An 18,217-nucleotide genomic window follows, 5' to 3' on the forward strand; every position below is an offset into this window, starting at 1 on the left:
GGAGGGGCAGGACTGTTGAGAGGAATAAGCACAATGTAGAAGGTCAGATCTGTGCAATCACGGAAGCAGAGTCAACAGATGCGGGTGCAATAAAGAGTGCCCACTGGGTGGGAGCCGGCAATGGGTTCAGCAGGGAGGATGGACGCTGGACAGCACACCGCTAGGAACACACGCATAGCAATGAAGGCACACAAGTGGAGAGACAGCACAAACATGAGTATTACTATTATTTTATTTGCTTTTATTTTGGAGACAAGGTCTCACTGTGTAGTTGATATGAAACTGTATGTAGACCAGGTTGACCTTGAATTCCGAGATTCACCTGTCGCTGCCTCCTGAGTGCTGGAATTGAAGGAACGAATGTACCACCTTGTGAGTCATACTCACATACCATTGTGAGTAAGACTCATATCTACCCTTCAGGTAAAAACTTTCCCTTTGTCTATGTGTGTGTGTGTGTGTGTGTGTGTGAGTGAGTGTGTGTGTGTGTGTGTGTGTGTGAGAGAGAGAGAGAGAGAGAGAGAGAGAGAAAGAGAGAGAGACAGGGAGAGAGGGAGAGGGAGAGAGATATTGAAAAAACATGAGTACTTGAGTGTGGTTGCATGCACTTCTGTGTGGAGGTCAAACTCAGGTGGCCCATATCTTGCTTTCTGAGACAGGGTCTCTACCATGACTTGGCAATTGCTGGGTATGCTGTGCTGACTGGCCAGTGAGCCCCAGGAATTGCTGTCTTTCCAGCACTGAGATTATGGTGTGAGTCACCATGCAGAGCTGTCTTACATGACTTGTGGGAACTCAACTCAGGTCCTCCTGACTTCAGGGCAAGCGCTTTCCTAACTGAGGATCTCTCTAGCCTTCATTTGCCTCTTTTACATCTAGTGAGACTTCAGAATAGTCAAAAGTATAGGTCTAGGAGATAAAAATTTGTAATAGTAGTAATGGAACACTGAAATATGATAATTGAATTTGCTGTCTTCTGAATGTCATTTCCAGGCCTTTGATTCTGAATTTTCATGTTGCCCAAGTAAAATTTTTGGGAAATATACAAAGAATTTTGAGTGTGACTCCATTCCAATCTGAAGAAATCACCTCATCAAGATAAAAGCTTTAAACTTTGAATACCTCTTTCTATCTTAACCGCATCTGGAATTTTGGCAAAACAAGTCATGTAAATGCACACACGTATGTTTACAGTACCCATTCCATCTGAATAGTGAATCTCAGATGGGTTCTTCAAACTGTTTTCTCACAATGAACACTAAACAAGTAAAAATTTACTTTAAAAAACTGTTGATGATATACTAAAGATGGAAATAAATGAATGGGTTTCCCTTGGATGTGGTAAAAGGGATTTCTGCTCTCTCCTTCTATTTTTAGAGGCAGCATATTTGGCTTACCAAGCTAAGCCAAGAAGGACAAATGATGCTATCCATAACTCAATTGTCAATAAATTCCAAAGTTTTTATTAATTTCTCAAAATAAAGCTAACTTCAAGACTGTATACATGCATGAATCATATGTGTATATGATGTATATAAGAACACACATAACATACATGTTTATATGTATATAGGCTTATCATTTATATACCTGCAGAAGAAACACGCTGGGTACGAATTATCATAGAATTCTTTGTCCAATACATCACTAATTTTTATTAACAGTCCAGGATTTGTTTAGTATCATGTTTAACATTTTAAAAATCCAACAGTAACCTTTTTTGTTCTGGGGAACAGTGCTATTAAAAAAGATTTCTAACATCACTGGTTAATATATTATTTTCTAAACTACAGAACAAAATCTTTTGAAATTTCATTATGGGACTTACTAGTCTATTAAATTTTAAAAATTGAGAATAATTAGTGCACGAGACGTTTGTATGCCAGTATATAGACATGCGGTCCTACCATTGTCAGGGAACTATTTGACTGACACACATACTTATTATGGTTTCAAAAGAAAAACGCCTATCTGACTCACGGGAAAAAGTCTGGGATCTGATCATCTTGTTTCTGCTGCTGCGGCCGAGCATGGGCTGCTCTGGGTGGCACAGGTGAGGAAGGGAGAGTTAGCACAGTCACGCTAGTATTAGATTTTTCTTCTTCTGCTCACAAATTCCCAAGTCGGGGAAAGAACTGTGAGTAAACATAAAACGAGGCATTTCTTGTCCTACTACAGAGATTTTCCTGATTAGAAACATATGACTTGTTCTTTACCTTTTAAACAATGAATCCTTCTATCATTTTCCAAGTTTATACTGGAAGTTGGCCCTGGAACTAAAATCTAGTTTTCTCTTGGTGTAAGAAATAATTTTACATTTTATGAAAATAATTGTCTTTCTAGAATTAATCGTATGTAGTCATGTGTATTGCTAACAATGGAAACAGGAGGAAAGCGTCCTAAGAGGACGAAATCACTGGGATAGTAGATGATAATGTCAGAAGGCCTTCTATAAACATTCTAGGTGGATTAACATTCTATGAAAACTTTGGGATCAAATGGATGATGATGTATGACGTTACACTTTTATCTAAAACAGAAAAAATTAATATAGTTAAATTAATTAGACGAAAAGCCAGAATCTGATCACGTTGGTGCTAGTTCTAATACCTGAGAGATGTTATCATAAACTATCAAACACTATGGAAATTCAGAAACCATGGCAGAACAACACTAATGAGTAGCAGTAGCGACTGGGAAACCTTCGAGAAAGCATAGCAAGGGGTAACCCGGCCAAGCAAGCGGACAAACCAGACTGCTAAAGCCACTGCAGCCTGTACGTTACGCAGTATTAAAATTCTATTAGACTAGACATGACTCCGCCCCGAAAGGTTTAAGTATCAAAGATAGAAAACAAACTGTCGAAAAATCTGAGATTAAAAGAAGTAACACAAAACACAGAAAATTAAGGACACCTCACTAGTCTTGGGGTAGTTATTATTTATGGAATGGATAAAACATGTAAAAAGGGTTACTGCAATTAACTAACATAAAAAGCCAAATGCCACATCTACCTAATTAAAAACTGTAAAACAGCAGTAAAAAGCAAATTTCATCAAATTCAGACAGCTTATAATGGAATAAATAAGTATGGTGAGATATTAACTAACCCTAAGTTTCACAACGGGCAGCTTCTAGCCGGTTCCTTGAAGCTGGATCTTGGTCACACAAGGATCAATGGACAAGAAATCAGTTGAGCTGGACTAGAGCTGCCCAATTGTCTTAATAATGAATGCTCCACACTGTCTGTTAAGTAAAGAGAAAATACAGATCAGGAAGGCCGAAGTGAAAAAAGATTAAGAATAGATGAGTGCAGAACATAACCAACACTTACTAAAGACTTGCAGAAGGTGGTGCTTAGGAGAAGCTGGCACTGAGAACCCAGCTCTTGCTTACGTCTTGCTTTCCAGGAACTTACAATCTGCACTGAACACTCCCTCTTCTAGTGGCATGGTGTAAATGTTCATTATATACAACAGGACCAGGTCGGCACAGATCACAAGTGAGCTAGAATATCAACCTCTATCTGGTGGATTAAAACCCACATTTAAGAAAGTGTAGAGGCATCTTGCCGAAGGCTGCCTAGGAGACTGTGAACACAGAGCGCACCCTCTGAGTTGGACGGGTAGACAGGCGTGCAGTGTTCACCAGTGAGCGCTGGAGCCCCACATATGCGCACTGCACCGGGTTGTTGCTGTGCTGTCAACACTAACTGTGGCCCGAGGGCAGCGCTGTTGGGGAACGGACCCTTCAACACTTTAGGTGCAGCACCAATCTCAACAGCATCAAACGGAAGGACCCCCCGCTTCAGCCGACTAACCCTTTTACCTGGCAAGATCCAGTATTGGACGACTTCTAGAGAAAAGCTGTTCCACTATGTTTTTTCTCTAATATTATTTTACTGCTTTTAAATTTGTCACTTTCATTATCTCTTCTATTATTATTTTAAAAATATTGTATACTGAAGCCTTTTATTTGACCTAAGTGTTCTTTTTACTTTTATTTTTATTTCATGTTTTTGAAACAGGGTCTCTCTTTTTGCTTCTACTTTTAAAATAAAGCACTTCCATAAGACCTTAACTACACTGTGAGGCATAGTTCACCATTTTGCTTAATACACAGTTTGGTCTTCATATGGGCAAGCGGTCTTCTGATTTTCTTTGAATGTAACACTATTTATTTTCATTGTGCACATTCATTGCACATGAAGGTATGGTGCTACATGAAGCCGTGTCCACACAAGTGGACAAATTTTGCCCTTGTTTTTATCCCTCCCCCTTCACCACCTGTCAGTCCCTATTCTGGACAGTTTCACATCTACTTCAATCAGATAGAGAGGTGAGTTTATGTATCATTCAGCCTGTGACAGGGCTACTTTTCAATGCTCTTATTCGTATCTGTAGTGAGAGTAAAAAAACTTAAAAAGTGAACTTGTGTGTACAAGTTTAAAAATGTGGACATGGAGAATGCAGAGGAGAAAACATCTGTAATTGTTAAACAGAACATTCTTTTTTTAAAAAGTTCTGTTTTTTCACTAATTGTCACAGTATGAACACACACACACTTGTATTCTTTTTTTTAGATTTATTTAGTTATTATGTATACAGTGTTCTGTCTGCATGAATGCCTGTAGGCCAGAAGAGGGCACCAGATCTCATTACAGATAGTTGTGAGCCACCATGTGGATGCTGGGAATTGAACTCAGGACCTCTGGAAGAGTAGGCAGTGCTCTTAACCTCTGAGCCATCTCTCCAGCCCCCAACATTATTCTTCAATAGGACAAGAAAGGAGAATTGAAGACAAGACTACATTCATCAAATGAAATGTGAGAATACAAATTTATGAGAAAGGAGAAACCTGAACGGAGAGTGTCACAGAAGAAGATCCCTACTTCAGACAGACAACCAAACAAACCATAGAAACTGATTCTGCAGATTCATCGACCAAGGCACACAGCCACTGCTACGGCCGTAATCCGAGGGTGCTGGATTCCAACCCAATCTGGCAGCTGGAGCTGGCATTATTTTGTGGCATTGGTTTTTGCAGGAATGAAAGATTTAAGATTCAGGGGAGAGGTTACAGGGTTTTGTTCCCTAGTTTCTGAGTGCCACTGAGGCCAGGCACCGTGTGGCAAGGTCAGAGTTCTTGCAAAGAGATTATTAGGATGCTATGTGGAACTGTGAAGGTAAAGTTCAAGTTGCGATGTAGATTCTAGGGTGTTGTAGATACAAGGACCATAGGATGTCTACCAAAGAAAGCCAGAGACAGTAAATAGAGCCAGCCCGATAGCACGGCTCCATGCGCTGCGGTCAGCTGAGCCGGAGTGTCAGGGGGGTCTACTGATGGACCTTGGAGTCCACACAATTTCATGAGCTTCAGAAGACGAACATGGAGCTTAAGGATTTGGTGTTTTACCTGCTTTGTGTTTTGGTTTTGCTTTGGTCTGATCTTTCCTTTGCTATATCCCCATTCTTCCCTTTTGGAATGAGAATATTTACTCTATACCATTGTATATTGGAAGTATGTAACTTACTATTTGATTGAAGTTAGAAAAGAGATTGTCTGAGTCTCAGAAGAGACTCTGCACTTCAACTAGGTAACAGTTTTGGAACTGTTAGAGACTACAGGGAATTCTGAGGTCGGAGTGAATACATTTTGCATTACAAGATGGGCACCAGTCTATGTGGATGAGTGGACGACTTGGTTGGAAAGCTATGTATGCTTGGCAGCTGTCTCCACTGCTGTGACCAAACACCATGAGCAAAGCGACTGACTTCTGCCTACAACTCTCAGGTCCCACTCCAGCAGGCGGGGACTTGGGAGGTTGGAGCTGATGCAGTGGCCTTCGAGGGACACTTGTACTGTCTTGCGCCTCACGGCTTGCTTAGCTTGTTTTCTTTCACAACCAAAGAGCATTTCCTTATATAACAGAGGCGCCACTCCAAGACCACTTTCTAATATAGCCCAAGGCACCACCTACAATAGGCTATACCCTCCATATCAACCACTAATTAAGAAAATGCTCCACAGGCTTGCCTACAGGCCACTCTCTATCAACCACTAATTAAGAAAATGCTCCACAGGCTTGCCTATATATAGGCCACTCTATGGGGGCATTTTCTCCGGTGTGATTTCTTCAGAAAATGCTAGTGTGTGTAAAGCTGATGGAAAACACCCAAGCAGGGCAGCTGTCAAGGCAACAAGAGACAGATCTGTTATGGTTATATTGTTACTTTCACAGGATCTGGGAGATGAGCTTCTGCTGGGATTTGTCTGGGGTCATCTAGATTAGATTAATAGGAGACAGGAAGGCCCACCCTCAGTTTGGGTGAACCATTCTAGGGGTTGGAGTGGACGGGACTGGATAAACAGAAGGAGCTGAGACTAGCAGGCCTCTCTCCGCACCCTGACTGTGTGCTTCCAGCTCCGGCTTACGGCACCATGGACTCTGCAGTGATGAACTCCGCATCCTGACTGTGTGTGCTTCCAGCTCCGGCTGTTACGTCACCGTGGGCTCTGCAGTGATGAACTCTAAACTGGGAACCGAAATAAAGCTTCTTCCCTGACAAGCTTTGTCAGGTACTTTGTTGCAGTAACGAGACAGGTAACCAACACAGGTGCACACCGACATTTCCATCATCTCAAGTCCCCCTTTTACTACACGTAGTTTACAGTGGCCCAAAAGTCACTAATGGAAAAATCAAGAAATAAACAATTTGTCTGTTTTAAATTGCTTATTTGTCTCATCCCAACATGTTCTGGGTGTGAATTATCCCTTTGCCCATCATATTCTCCCCACTACTGAGCTATATATTAGTTGTGTTATCAGATTAATGTTTGTGTATACATAGCATTTGCTACTATCTGGGGTTTGAAGCATTTACTGGGATCTGGGAACAAATGTGTTTTGACTTGACAATACTAAAGAAATATTCATTTGGAATGAAAGGAAAGCCTTATCTTTCATCTATATACTTTTCCAAGGCAGGTAAAATTAAAAAGTTATGGAGTATGTAATCTAATATAAAATCCCACTGCTTACTCTCATCTTCAAAGTAGAGGAAGATGTTTTAAAAAAATGTTTAGAAAAATATTCTTTAAGGGATTATGGTTTCATAAACTCAATCTTTTGCTATGAAAGGTAAGGGGCTCATTCAAGTGGCCTGGGTTTTAAGGATTAGCAAACAAAAATGAGAAATGATGTCCAATTAGAAGGAACGATGGACTCAGAATGCAGAGAAAATGCTCAAACCAAGAAGGAAGCATATAATTTTGATACGAAAACCAGATGTGCTATCTGATAGGTAGATATCCTCCGAGAGGTACTTAAAAATTAGACTATCACATTAGCTTGTATATAATCTTCCACAGTAGTTAAGAAGAATTTTTTATTTAACTTTTTTGCATCTGTTTATTATATATATGTTGAACATATTCCCATTTATAGCCCCATTTTTTTTAATTCTCAACCCTCCACCCTAATGTTAGTCCCATTTGTTTAAACATATTTACTTTCATTTTATATCATATAAACATACATGATTTTATGTATCTGCATAATAAAATCTAGGAACTACAAATGAGAGAAAACAAAGTATCTGTCTTTCTAAAATTGCCCAATTCACTTAATATGATTGCTTTCAGCTGTATCTAATTAATAACTAATTTTAATTTTACTGCTCTTCCACCTCAGATAGTTATTCTGGATAGTAAGAATTTATAGTAAATCCAGTATTAGAATAGCCCACAGGTGTTTGATGAAATAATTCACATTAAACTAAAAACAGATTAGCAAACCCCAGAAATACACTCAATACATACTATACTTCACATGAGGCTTGAAGAAGATGAATTATCCTGACACTGTGTTAACCCAAAGGCCGTACATCTATATTCTACAGGCCAAATCCCACAGGAGTTGCAAGTACAATGGTGGTTACCAACTTGGAAGAGTTGGTGCGATCATTCTCAGTGTAATGAGAATGATGCCAACGGCTCATGTGTAAGATCTGGTCTTCAGTTAGTGAAAGTGTTTGGGAAGGATTAGAAGGTGTGGTCGTGTTGAAGCAGGTGTGTTACTGGGGATGGGCTTTGAGGTTTCAAAAGCCCACACCAGGCCCTGACCCATTTTGCTCTCTCTCCTGCTGCTGTGGGTGAGGACATCAGCTCCCAGGAGCTGCTCCACCCCACTCCTGCCTGCTGCTGTGGTCCCTGCCATGATGACCACAGACTCTGAAACTGTAGTCAAGCCCCCAGTTAAGTGTTTTCTCCTAAAGATTCCTTGGTCACGGGGTCTTTCACAGCATTAGAATGGTCACTAAGACAGCAGGAGAAGGAAGGATAGAGATATGTTGATCAGTGGGAGCTTAGTTATAGTTAGACAGGAGTAAGATTTAGTGTGCTGTTATAAAGTAGATAACAATAAAAATGTGTGTAGGACTGCAGGCTCAAGACTAGCTTGAGCTAAATAATTAGATACTGTCTCAAAAACATTTTTGGAAGTATTAAAAGTACTTTTAAAATAATAAAATCCTGTTACTAGAAATGTGTGTGGAACTTGGAACTCATCATGTTGAGAAAGACAGCCTAGACACAAAGGAAAGTACCGCATGGTCTTTGACATACTTTGACAAAAAGTATGGCCCAGAAGAAGCTAGTACAGAGAAGTGGAGTTCACTGCTGTTAGATGCTAGGCATGTCCATCACATGCAGGCATGCTAACAACTGACTGCTATCCATAGAGCCTGTCTTGAGTATTAGAAGAAGACTGTTGACCTAACTTTTCGACAATGTTGCAAGTGTTAAGATTATGGGAATTCTTAGAGATGAACTAAACACACTTTTGTGTTTTAGATGGACTAAAAACACTGTTTGTGTTATCAAACAGATGTGATCTTTGGAGTCCAGGGGCAAAACCGTACAGTTTGAATATGAAATGTCCCACACAGGCGCATTCTAGAAAGTTTGGTTCTTAGCAGTGGCACTATTTTAGCAGGCTCTGGAAATCTTAGTAGGTAAGCTCAGGTTAGAAGGGCAAGATCACTGTGTGTGTGTATTGGGGCTCTCCAGCTTGTATTCTTCACTTCTGGTACACCGTGATATCTTCCTCAGCATTGGTTTAGAATCAGTGGAGCCAAGATTATGGATAGAAGCCTCTGAAACCATGAAACTTATATCGAGTCAAAAATAAAGTTTTCTTTTTGTTGTTAAAAATCAAATTGTTCTTTGCAACCATTGGTCACATGAAAAGTCTGAAACTATACCATACAGAGACTATAAGGGAAGCAAAGTAAGCTGCAATGCACTCTATCTGCAGGCTCTTGAGGACTGTGTATGTCTTTCAACCACAAGAGAACTCAATGTACAAGACTGGAAAGTTGACTCAGTGGTTAAGACCACTTGTTGCTCTTGCAGAGGACCTGGATTCACATGGTGGTTCACATGGTGGTTCACAACCATCTGATCCGGGAATCCAGTGCCCTCTTCTGACCTTTGAGGCACTAGGCACACAACTGGTACACATACATACATGCAGGCAAAACACCCATACATGTAAAAATAATATAAAAAACCCTCAATGTAGAATCTTGGTAGTTATTTTCCTTGAACTCAGAGATTAAATGTAAGTATTGATACCATCAAAATCAATATGGCATTCCTTCTTGCTACAAAGATGTTTGAAGACAGTATATAGGTCTTATTTTTTTTAAGTTCATCACCATTAATAATTCAAAATATAACAAGGGATCTAAAGTTCAGGTGGAGGCCATCTTAGATTTAATTTCAACATGTTAGGAAGAGAAAAGACAACAAAATGAGAAACTATACATTAACAGCAGCAAGCAAATTATGCATGTAATTAAACGTTTAATTCCCTAGTTATTTTAGAGCATCTAATGAAGCTGGTATATACTGATAGAACCCAAGTCACAGTGGTTTAACTCATGCTATTTTGATTTGAGATGGTGCAAAGGTCATACTCATTCAGCAGAAATCATAGTTCTACTTTGAAACTTTGATTTTTCCTGGACTCAGTATGTATCAGGATATCCTTAATGCTGGGCACACCTACCTGTAGGCCATGCAATCTCACAAGGACACCACTCACTCTACAGTGTACTGAGTTGCTAAGCTGAGATTTTATAGGTGAGATGAATTAAATATAATTTTGATTTACATTTGGTTGTTACTTTTCAAAATACTTATGTATTTTATTTTATGTGTATGAGTGTTCTGTATGTATGCATATATGTGTACACCCGATGCCCACAGTGGTCAGGAAAAGGTGTCAGATTCCCCGGGACTGGAGCTGTAGATGGTTGTGAGCCACCATGTGAGTGCTGGCAACCGAACACTCAGGCTCTCTGCAAGAGGAGCAGTGCTCATAGCTGCTGATATTTTGGGATGGACACAACTTTGCAGGTTGAGGAGCAGCTATGCACCACCGCCTTTACTATGTTATGTGTAAGCAACAAAAACATTTTTTATTTATTTCCAGTTGACAATTCGGATACTGGTTTCTTAAGACTATGATCCTCTTTACTGTCTTAGATTTTCATATACAAGGAACTTCTATGCACAGGGAATCCATGCATTTCTAATGTTGAACTACATAGTTACTACTGAATAGTTTTGGGTAAACATATGCTGCATAACTGAAGGACACTGTTTGACCTTGGGGAAGCACATGTGATTTTTATACTCTCTTTTCTCAGAAGAAGCTGTTGACAGTTTTCCTCCAGTCTGTGTCTCTGTAGCACAACACTTTATTGTCTTCCTCTATGCTCAGGAGCAGCTGAATATAAGCCAACTTTAGCCTCTAAACTGACTTATGAGAAATAATAAAGGTAGTAAAAGAAACAAATGGAAGAACACAGTGGTACAGCACTTTTCAGGTGTGTGGCTATTCCAAGACAGAGGGAAACATTTGTGGCAGTCAAATCCTATTCTGATTTACTTCCAAATTATACTCTTCCCAAAGAGTCACCCAATGTGGGTATTGGAAACGGAAATAGGATCCTCCGTAAGAGCAGTATGTGCCCTTAACCACCTACCTATCTCTCTAGGACACATTTCCCCCCTTTTTAAAAATGGTAAAAGTATATAAAGTTGTTTCCTCTAACTTAAAAACATACAGCATATTCCTCTGTGACCCACAGTTACCCCTGGACAATGGTCCGTCAGAACTTTCATTCCCAAGCATGACTTAGTACCTTGATGGTTTTACATGTCAGCTGCACATACCTTCAAGTCGCTGAGAAGGGATTCTTAGTCAGAGATTGCCTAGATCATTGCCTTCAGACATGTTTGTGGGGAATTGTGATTGCTAACTTATCCAGCCTACTCTGGGCAGCATCATTCCCTTGGCAGGGCTACTAAGGAAACGGCACGCAAGGATGTACTTATTCTCTCTTTGTTTCTAACTGTGGGTATGATCTGATAAGCTGCTTAAGCTCCTGAACTGACTTTCCTGAAATGATGGCTGTAACCTGGAATTGTCAGCCCAATAAACCAATTTCTCTTTAAAGTTCCTCTTTACCAGGGTATTTTACCCCAGCAATAGAAATTACATTAGCACTGTACCCACTGATCAACTGTTCAGGTTTAACTGTCAATTAGGTTTAGTATGTTTTATAAAAGAGATGTTTCTAATAATGTACCATTTGCATGTTGAGATTTCTATGTCTGTAGTACAAACAAAAGCGGACAATCTCTGTGGTCTGCACAGTAAAGAATCACGAAGTTCTACACAGCTATGGAAGCAGAGGTGGAGTTTCTGTCCAGAGACAGACGCAGTTTTCGACTGAGAGCCACCAAATCATTGAAGAACAATTAATTATCTAATGCATAGGGAACTCCACCTAAAATTTCTGGCTATAGTACTTTGGTGGTAGAGCACTTGCCAAAATGTATGAGGCCATGAGATCAGTGACTGGCAGCAAGAAAAATCTGGGTATGAAATGCATGGCAAACTCTGCCTTGTACTGAGACACAAAAGGAAGCGTTAAACTTCTTATACAGAGGCCCTGAAAATTTATTTATTTTTCAATGTTCATCAAGAGTAATTCTTGTATAACTAAATTTACAGTTTCTGACATTACCTACTTAGAGACTGAAGACAGCTTAGAAACGCACACTCTTCAAGGGGAAAATCATACTTGAGGGGAATATTAGCACCTCTAGCTGTCTGTCTCCCATCTGAATTATTTAAGCCATAATTTTAATCATTCTGATTCCCCTGTACTTCCTTCCTCCTGGACAGATATCTCCAATTCATTGTGCACACATACACCAGCAACTGGTGATGGTAACATATGGGGAAGTCTGTTTTATATTTTCTCACAATACTGAGTATGAGGCCTCTAGAAGTGAGTCAGACTGGGGACTTCTTTCACATCACAGTCTAATGGCACAGGAAACCAAGGGATGCAGTGTACAGTCATGGCCGCGGGTGGTTATGGGTAGGGACAGGGCTGGGGCATGAAGGACAGACAGGCTCTTTGATATGGCAGTCAACACACTTGATGCATCAAAGTCATAAATATGAGTACAAAGTAGCTCTTTTCTTTCATTTACTGCAGAGTATACTTCCTTATTCCACTAAATAAAATGGACAAAAAATTCATATTACCACCAAAACAGTTCATCAATCTGAAATTTGTCACTATGAAGTCCATTTCCCTGACATGATGATCCTGAGCCTCACTAAGAAACCCAGTGACAAAGGAAGAGAACCTCTTGCTTCATAGCAAACAACCAAATACAGAAAATGTACACACGACCCTAACTGGGTCAGCGGTGACTGAGTGATGTACTAGTCTTTGGCCTGGCTCTGATTCAGAGAACACAGTATGTTCTTAAACATGAAGTCGATGGCTAGCTGGTCCATCTCCCTACAAGACTATGTATTACTGACACATGACTCATGTGCCGTATCCAGAAAGACTATGTATTATTGACACATGACCCCATGTGCCGTATCCAGAACATGAAAATTACACATAAGAACTAAACTAAAGGTTACCAGGGACTTTAGAGAGAGGACGGAAGGACGGAGGACTGACTGTGTAATGAGAAGAGTTTCTATTGGTGGTAACGGAAAAGGTTTTCACAGTGCTGTGAGTATAATTAAAGACTTAAAATAGTTAAAAGGATACACTTAAGTTTATGTATCTCTATATCACAACAAACAAAACATTTTAACCATGAATGTTTTATAACATTTCAAAATAAGTTAATAGGTATTATAGTTAATTTAGAATTTATTTTCTCCATATATAAAATGATTCACTAATTCTGTATTTTTTAGATCACAGTTGGGATAAAAAATGCCCAGAGCATAATGGCAGAAAAACAGAAAAAAACTCAAAATGAACTCCTTACTTTAATCGGCTCAGGCTGCATCACAGGTGCAGACATGATGGCGCTGGAAGCGTAGACCTGGTGGTACGCTGCCTGGACTCCATGGTCAGAGTACGGCTGTTACAAGAGGCAGGGAGGAAATACGAGGAGAGGAGAGAGAAAAAGAAGTGTTACTTTCATCTATTAAAGTATTCATTCAGTACTCTCTATGTGACACGCCTTCTGGCACATACAAAACCCATTCACTATGTTTAATGAACTTCCAGTCTGATTGAGAAACAGACACCGCTCTAACCATCCCATGGCCTGTGAGTCTGTGGAAGATGCACGGGGAATAATGAACACTCAAAAAGTACTCAAAAATTATGTTTACGAAAATTGGGGAGGATGGTCATAAAAAATTTCCCAGTGGCACTGATGTCTGATTTAAAGACCTGGGGACACAGTGAGGGACAGCATAAGTAAGACACCTCTCTGGAGACCTACTTAGGTTGCCTGACAGGCGGGAAAGAACATTAAATACTAACCGGGAAATCAGGCAGGAGAGCAATAAACAGAGGGCAGATAATTTAGAAGTATACTTAAATGGTAACCAGCGCAGGAAAGGGTGTGGGGAGAGAGGGACCTTTTACTGTTGGTGGCAGTGTAAACTATCACTGTGTAAACCAGTATATGGGTTTCCCAAAAAAACAAAACCAGAACTACTATAAGACTTAGGTATGCCAACCCCGGACATGTAGCCAAGAGAGTCTATATCGTACACAGAAATAATTGCATACCCATTTTATTGTTGGTCTACTCAGAGTAGAAAAGAAATGAATCAGCCTGGTTATCAACCAACAGATGAATGGATAATGAAGTTTATTTAAATCAACAGATTAAAAATATTATCTAACATATACTAATTATTCAATTACTGAATTTGTAAACATTTTTAACACTGTGTCTTTAAAACCTGACATCTGGCTTACGCTTACAGCACATCTCTATTTGCTCTTCGTCCTTCCCAGGGGCTCAACTGCTATAGGTAGATAGTGACTATTATCTCGGGTACTGCAGTTCAAAACACAAACCTGATGCTGACATTAGAGATATGAACTGGATAACATCAGACTGAGTATGCAGGGTGAAAGAATGGAGAACCAAACAGGAAATGATGGGCAGCAAAAGATCAGCTTACAAAGGAAAATAAAAGCTGGAAAAGGAATTCCACGAGAGGGCAGTGCTGTGTAAACAGGCGTCGGACAGATCACAGAATCTGTACGGTGTTCATGGAAGGTTAATTAGACTAAAAAGGGAGGAAAATGTTCAGTAACTAGGATGCCATTAAGGAGCCTTCTTAGAGGCAGCGTATGCAGCAAGATAGTGAAGCAGGCTTCAACAGTGCGGAATAAAATGGCGCTGAATATTATAAATATTGAATACAGTCTATCTTTTCAAGAATCTTAGTTTTGAAAGGTAGAAGAGAATTAGGGGATCTGAGGACGAATGTAAAAAGATAATAGTTACTCTCAAAGGCACTACAGATAGTCAAAGAATTTTGCATCAAAGACCTTTAATCTTTAAAACTGCAATATAGTTTCTTGTTGCCTTCACTTCCATGAATAAGGTCATTATGAGAACAAGACTGTGAAAGTTAAACAATTCCCTTAACAATCACAGTGAAGCGGTGAAGCTCTGAACCAATGGAGAGATTGACTCCAATACAGGAAGGAAGAATGGACCACAGGATGCCCTGAGACCTGAGAAGAAGAATGGACCACAGGATGCTGAGACCCGAGAGGAAGAATGGACCACAGGATGCCCTGGGACCCGAGAGGAAGAAGTGAAGGCTTCCAGAGCACAACAGATAGAAACAACCTTGGACAAGAACAAGTTATCAAATAAATATAAAAACTGCAAGGCTGGATTAGGACCTATCTAAATTTGTATGTTCGGAGCTGGAGGCTAAGCTTGTTTCTGTGAATTGGTTTCAACTTGTATGAAGAGAAAGCACAGATTTTCTTTAAGACTGAGATGGGGGAAATCTGTAGTAAGTAGTAAAGGCATGGTAGAAGTTTGATGGTGACGGAAATAAGTGATTAAATGTATTAACATACTTGTTCTTATTTTTTAGGAAACCTGACCATTACATTCACAACAAAAGCCCTGCAGATTTTAATTGTGTGAAAACTCAAACTATAAACCATTACAGTCTATATATTAAATTACATATCAGAGTCTACATTCTGCTGGAAGCAGACAGGCACCGTGAAGTATGGAGGGCAGCGACACAGTCACAGCAGCGGCTTTAGGAACCCTCAAATCAGACACCGATGGGGCCTGACGGCAGGCGCTCCGCGTGTGGGCAGAGCCCACAGGAGGCTCTGCTGTAACAGCCACTGTGAAAGGATTCTTACTTTACTTCCACCTCGAGGCAAACCAGAAGGCAAAAAAAACCCCAAAAAACAAACAAACCCAAAAAACCCAACAAAAACAAAATTTTGAAAATTCATTATCAATTACCTATGTAGTAAACAGTTTATATTATTATAGAAAGAATTTTAAATCTTACATTGGCTTAAAGATTGTATGCTTTTAACTGACAAGTTATTAGCAACAACACAGACTGACTGACAAGAAAATAAGAAGACACTGGGAAAGTGGCTCAGGAGCATCATTGAACAACTCAGATGAAGACACTCTCAGAACAACAGTGGCAGAGACAAGTCAGTCAGGGAGACAAAGTCAGCCGTTCTCGCGATGCTCTTCAGTGAATATGAAGAACTAACCGTCGACACAGGCGGCTCTGCACCACTCACTTCCCACACAGCTGGGCATGGCCTCAGCTAAGCGCACTTTCCTGGAGCCTGCAGGGCCCCGGGTTCAACTGCTAGCACTGGGCAAACTACCAACAAAGGAAAAGATGAGTGTGTACCTCTGGGACGGAAGCTTCCATCAGAGACAGTGGAGGAGGGACACAGCCACCATCTTGTGCAATTTCTACCGGCTGATAAATAACCTCGGACGGCTGCAGATATAAGAATGGAGCAGAAGAGGCAGGGGACTAAAACATAAAACGGTCCTCGTTATTCAAATACGAACAGTGTGCTAAGCCAAAACAACTTACCCTAAAATGAAAAAAAATTTGTTGCATATTTTTTGAAAATTATTTTTCAAGATAGTATAGAATTATCTTAGAAACAGACTAGGAAATCAGAGTTCTCATACATTTCAGGTATATAGGTGTTATTAAGTAACCTTATTAATGGCAAGTACTGAATGTTTATTGTGTTTCAGAGTCTCATATACAAATAGATAATAACTGTGATATACTAATATCACTAAAAGTTACAGTAATATGGCCTATCATATTTAATTTGGTCTAAGTGCCTACTGTCAATTTTTGGACTTCACTTAGCTGTAAGAAAATGCCACTAGATATTTTTTTTGGTAGTACAGAATCTCTAAGAAAAAAAATGGAAAACAGAGCATAGGTTGAACACCTTTGAGGTGTCATAATTTAGAGAGGATTTTGGGTTCGGAGTGTTCATCCAATAATAGCTATGTAAATATTTCCAAATTCCAAAATATTAAAACAGTTTTGGCCTCAATAATTTTAGATAAAGAATATTCAAACTGTTTTTATTTATTTTACTTGAGATAAACTAAAGCAAAATCTGAAATGACACTAGAAAAATGCCAACATTTCCAACAGTAACGAAAGTAACAAAATTATTTTTTGTTTATATATAATCACACCTTTATAAAATGTTTCCCACTAATATAATCTCATTTCATCGTCCCAAAAACCATGGAAGAAAACTTACAAGGTTCTACCATCACTACATTCATCTTACAAACGAGGGAGTTCTGAGGCAATTGCAGGAAATGTCACTTCTTGCATGTTACAAAGGAGGACAGAGAGCCCCGCAGTTACAGGAAACACGGTTAGAAATAGAGGAGGAAGGGAAGAAGCCTACTCATCATGACTTTAGTGTTCAGAGGTTTTTAAACTGAAGTACAGTGAAAAGAAAGACTTTAAATCAGACACTGTAGGTTGACATTTACCTGGGGAACCCCCCACTGCCACTGCCCTGGTAAACACTGGGCCGGGGCCTACAAGGAGAAACAACAAACACACATGTAGGTTACACACAGGTCTAACTAGACATTTCCATGTAAAAACATGAAGCTCAATTTTCAAGGCATGTACAAAAGTTAACTCAAAATGGATTAGAGCTCTAAATACGGAAGCTAAAATAATAAGAGTTCTTAGAAAAATTAGAATATGAAGGTAGAAATTTTCATGACTTTGAATTAGGCAATGTTGTAAAAGTTATGCTTTAAAAATATACAGAACACCTGGACGGTGGTGGTTCAGCCTTTAATCCCAGCACTCAGGAGGCAGAGGCAGGTGGATCCCTGAGTTCGAGGCCAGCCTGGTCTACAGAGCAAGTTCCAGGACAGCCAGAGCTACACACAGAGAAACCCTGTCTAGAAGACCCCCAAACTATCCCCCCAAAGCCACATAACAAAGGACCAATACTAACAAGAGCTGGATAAACAGGACCTCATCAAAACTCCTAAAACTTTGAGTGCTATAAAGAGCACCATCAACAAGGTAAACTTTAACCCAGAAGAGGTGAGAAAATATAAATCATAATTTGATAAGGAAATTTTATCAAGAAAGATTATATAAAAAGGTTTATTAATTTTTTTTATGTGGGATACTGGTGATTCAACACAAGGTCTAACAAATACTTTGCAAGCATAAAAGAGCCATACTCCAAGTCCCCACAAAATATACAAACCTTTTTCTAAGGCTATAGGAATAAAAAGTCCCTTTTTGTGCTTTTCAGTTTACCAGGTAGAT

General features: G+C 39.6%; 1 protein-coding gene across 7 annotated transcripts in view; it reads right to left on the reverse strand.

Annotated features, from left to right (window-relative positions):
* The window catches only part of Boll (boule RNA binding protein), a 57,430-nt gene that overhangs the window by 9,867 nt on the left and 29,346 nt on the right, over positions 1 to 18,217 (reverse strand). For 4 of the 7 annotated variants that reach the window (XM_085684224.2, XM_085684225.2, XM_087902464.1 and 1 more), the window contains 3 exons: positions 17,413 to 17,460; positions 16,280 to 16,408; positions 13,384 to 13,479 (listed from right to left, as the gene is read on the reverse strand). In XM_085684224.2, the coding sequence (XP_085540350.2) occupies positions 13,384 to 13,479; positions 16,280 to 16,408; positions 17,413 to 17,460 (273 nt within the window). Of the gene's footprint in view, positions 1 to 1,312; positions 2,531 to 2,920; positions 3,247 to 13,383; positions 13,480 to 16,279; positions 16,409 to 17,412; positions 17,461 to 18,217 lie in introns of those variants that run through there. The other 3 variants (XR_015736875.1, XR_015736874.1, XM_087902465.1) reach the window with 3 other exon arrangements.

The sequence above is a fragment of the Myodes glareolus genome, chromosome 27 (assembly GCF_982192425.1).
Source record: "Myodes glareolus chromosome 27, mMyoGla1.1, whole genome shotgun sequence".
Lineage (NCBI taxonomy): Eukaryota > Metazoa > Chordata > Mammalia > Rodentia > Cricetidae > Myodes > Myodes glareolus.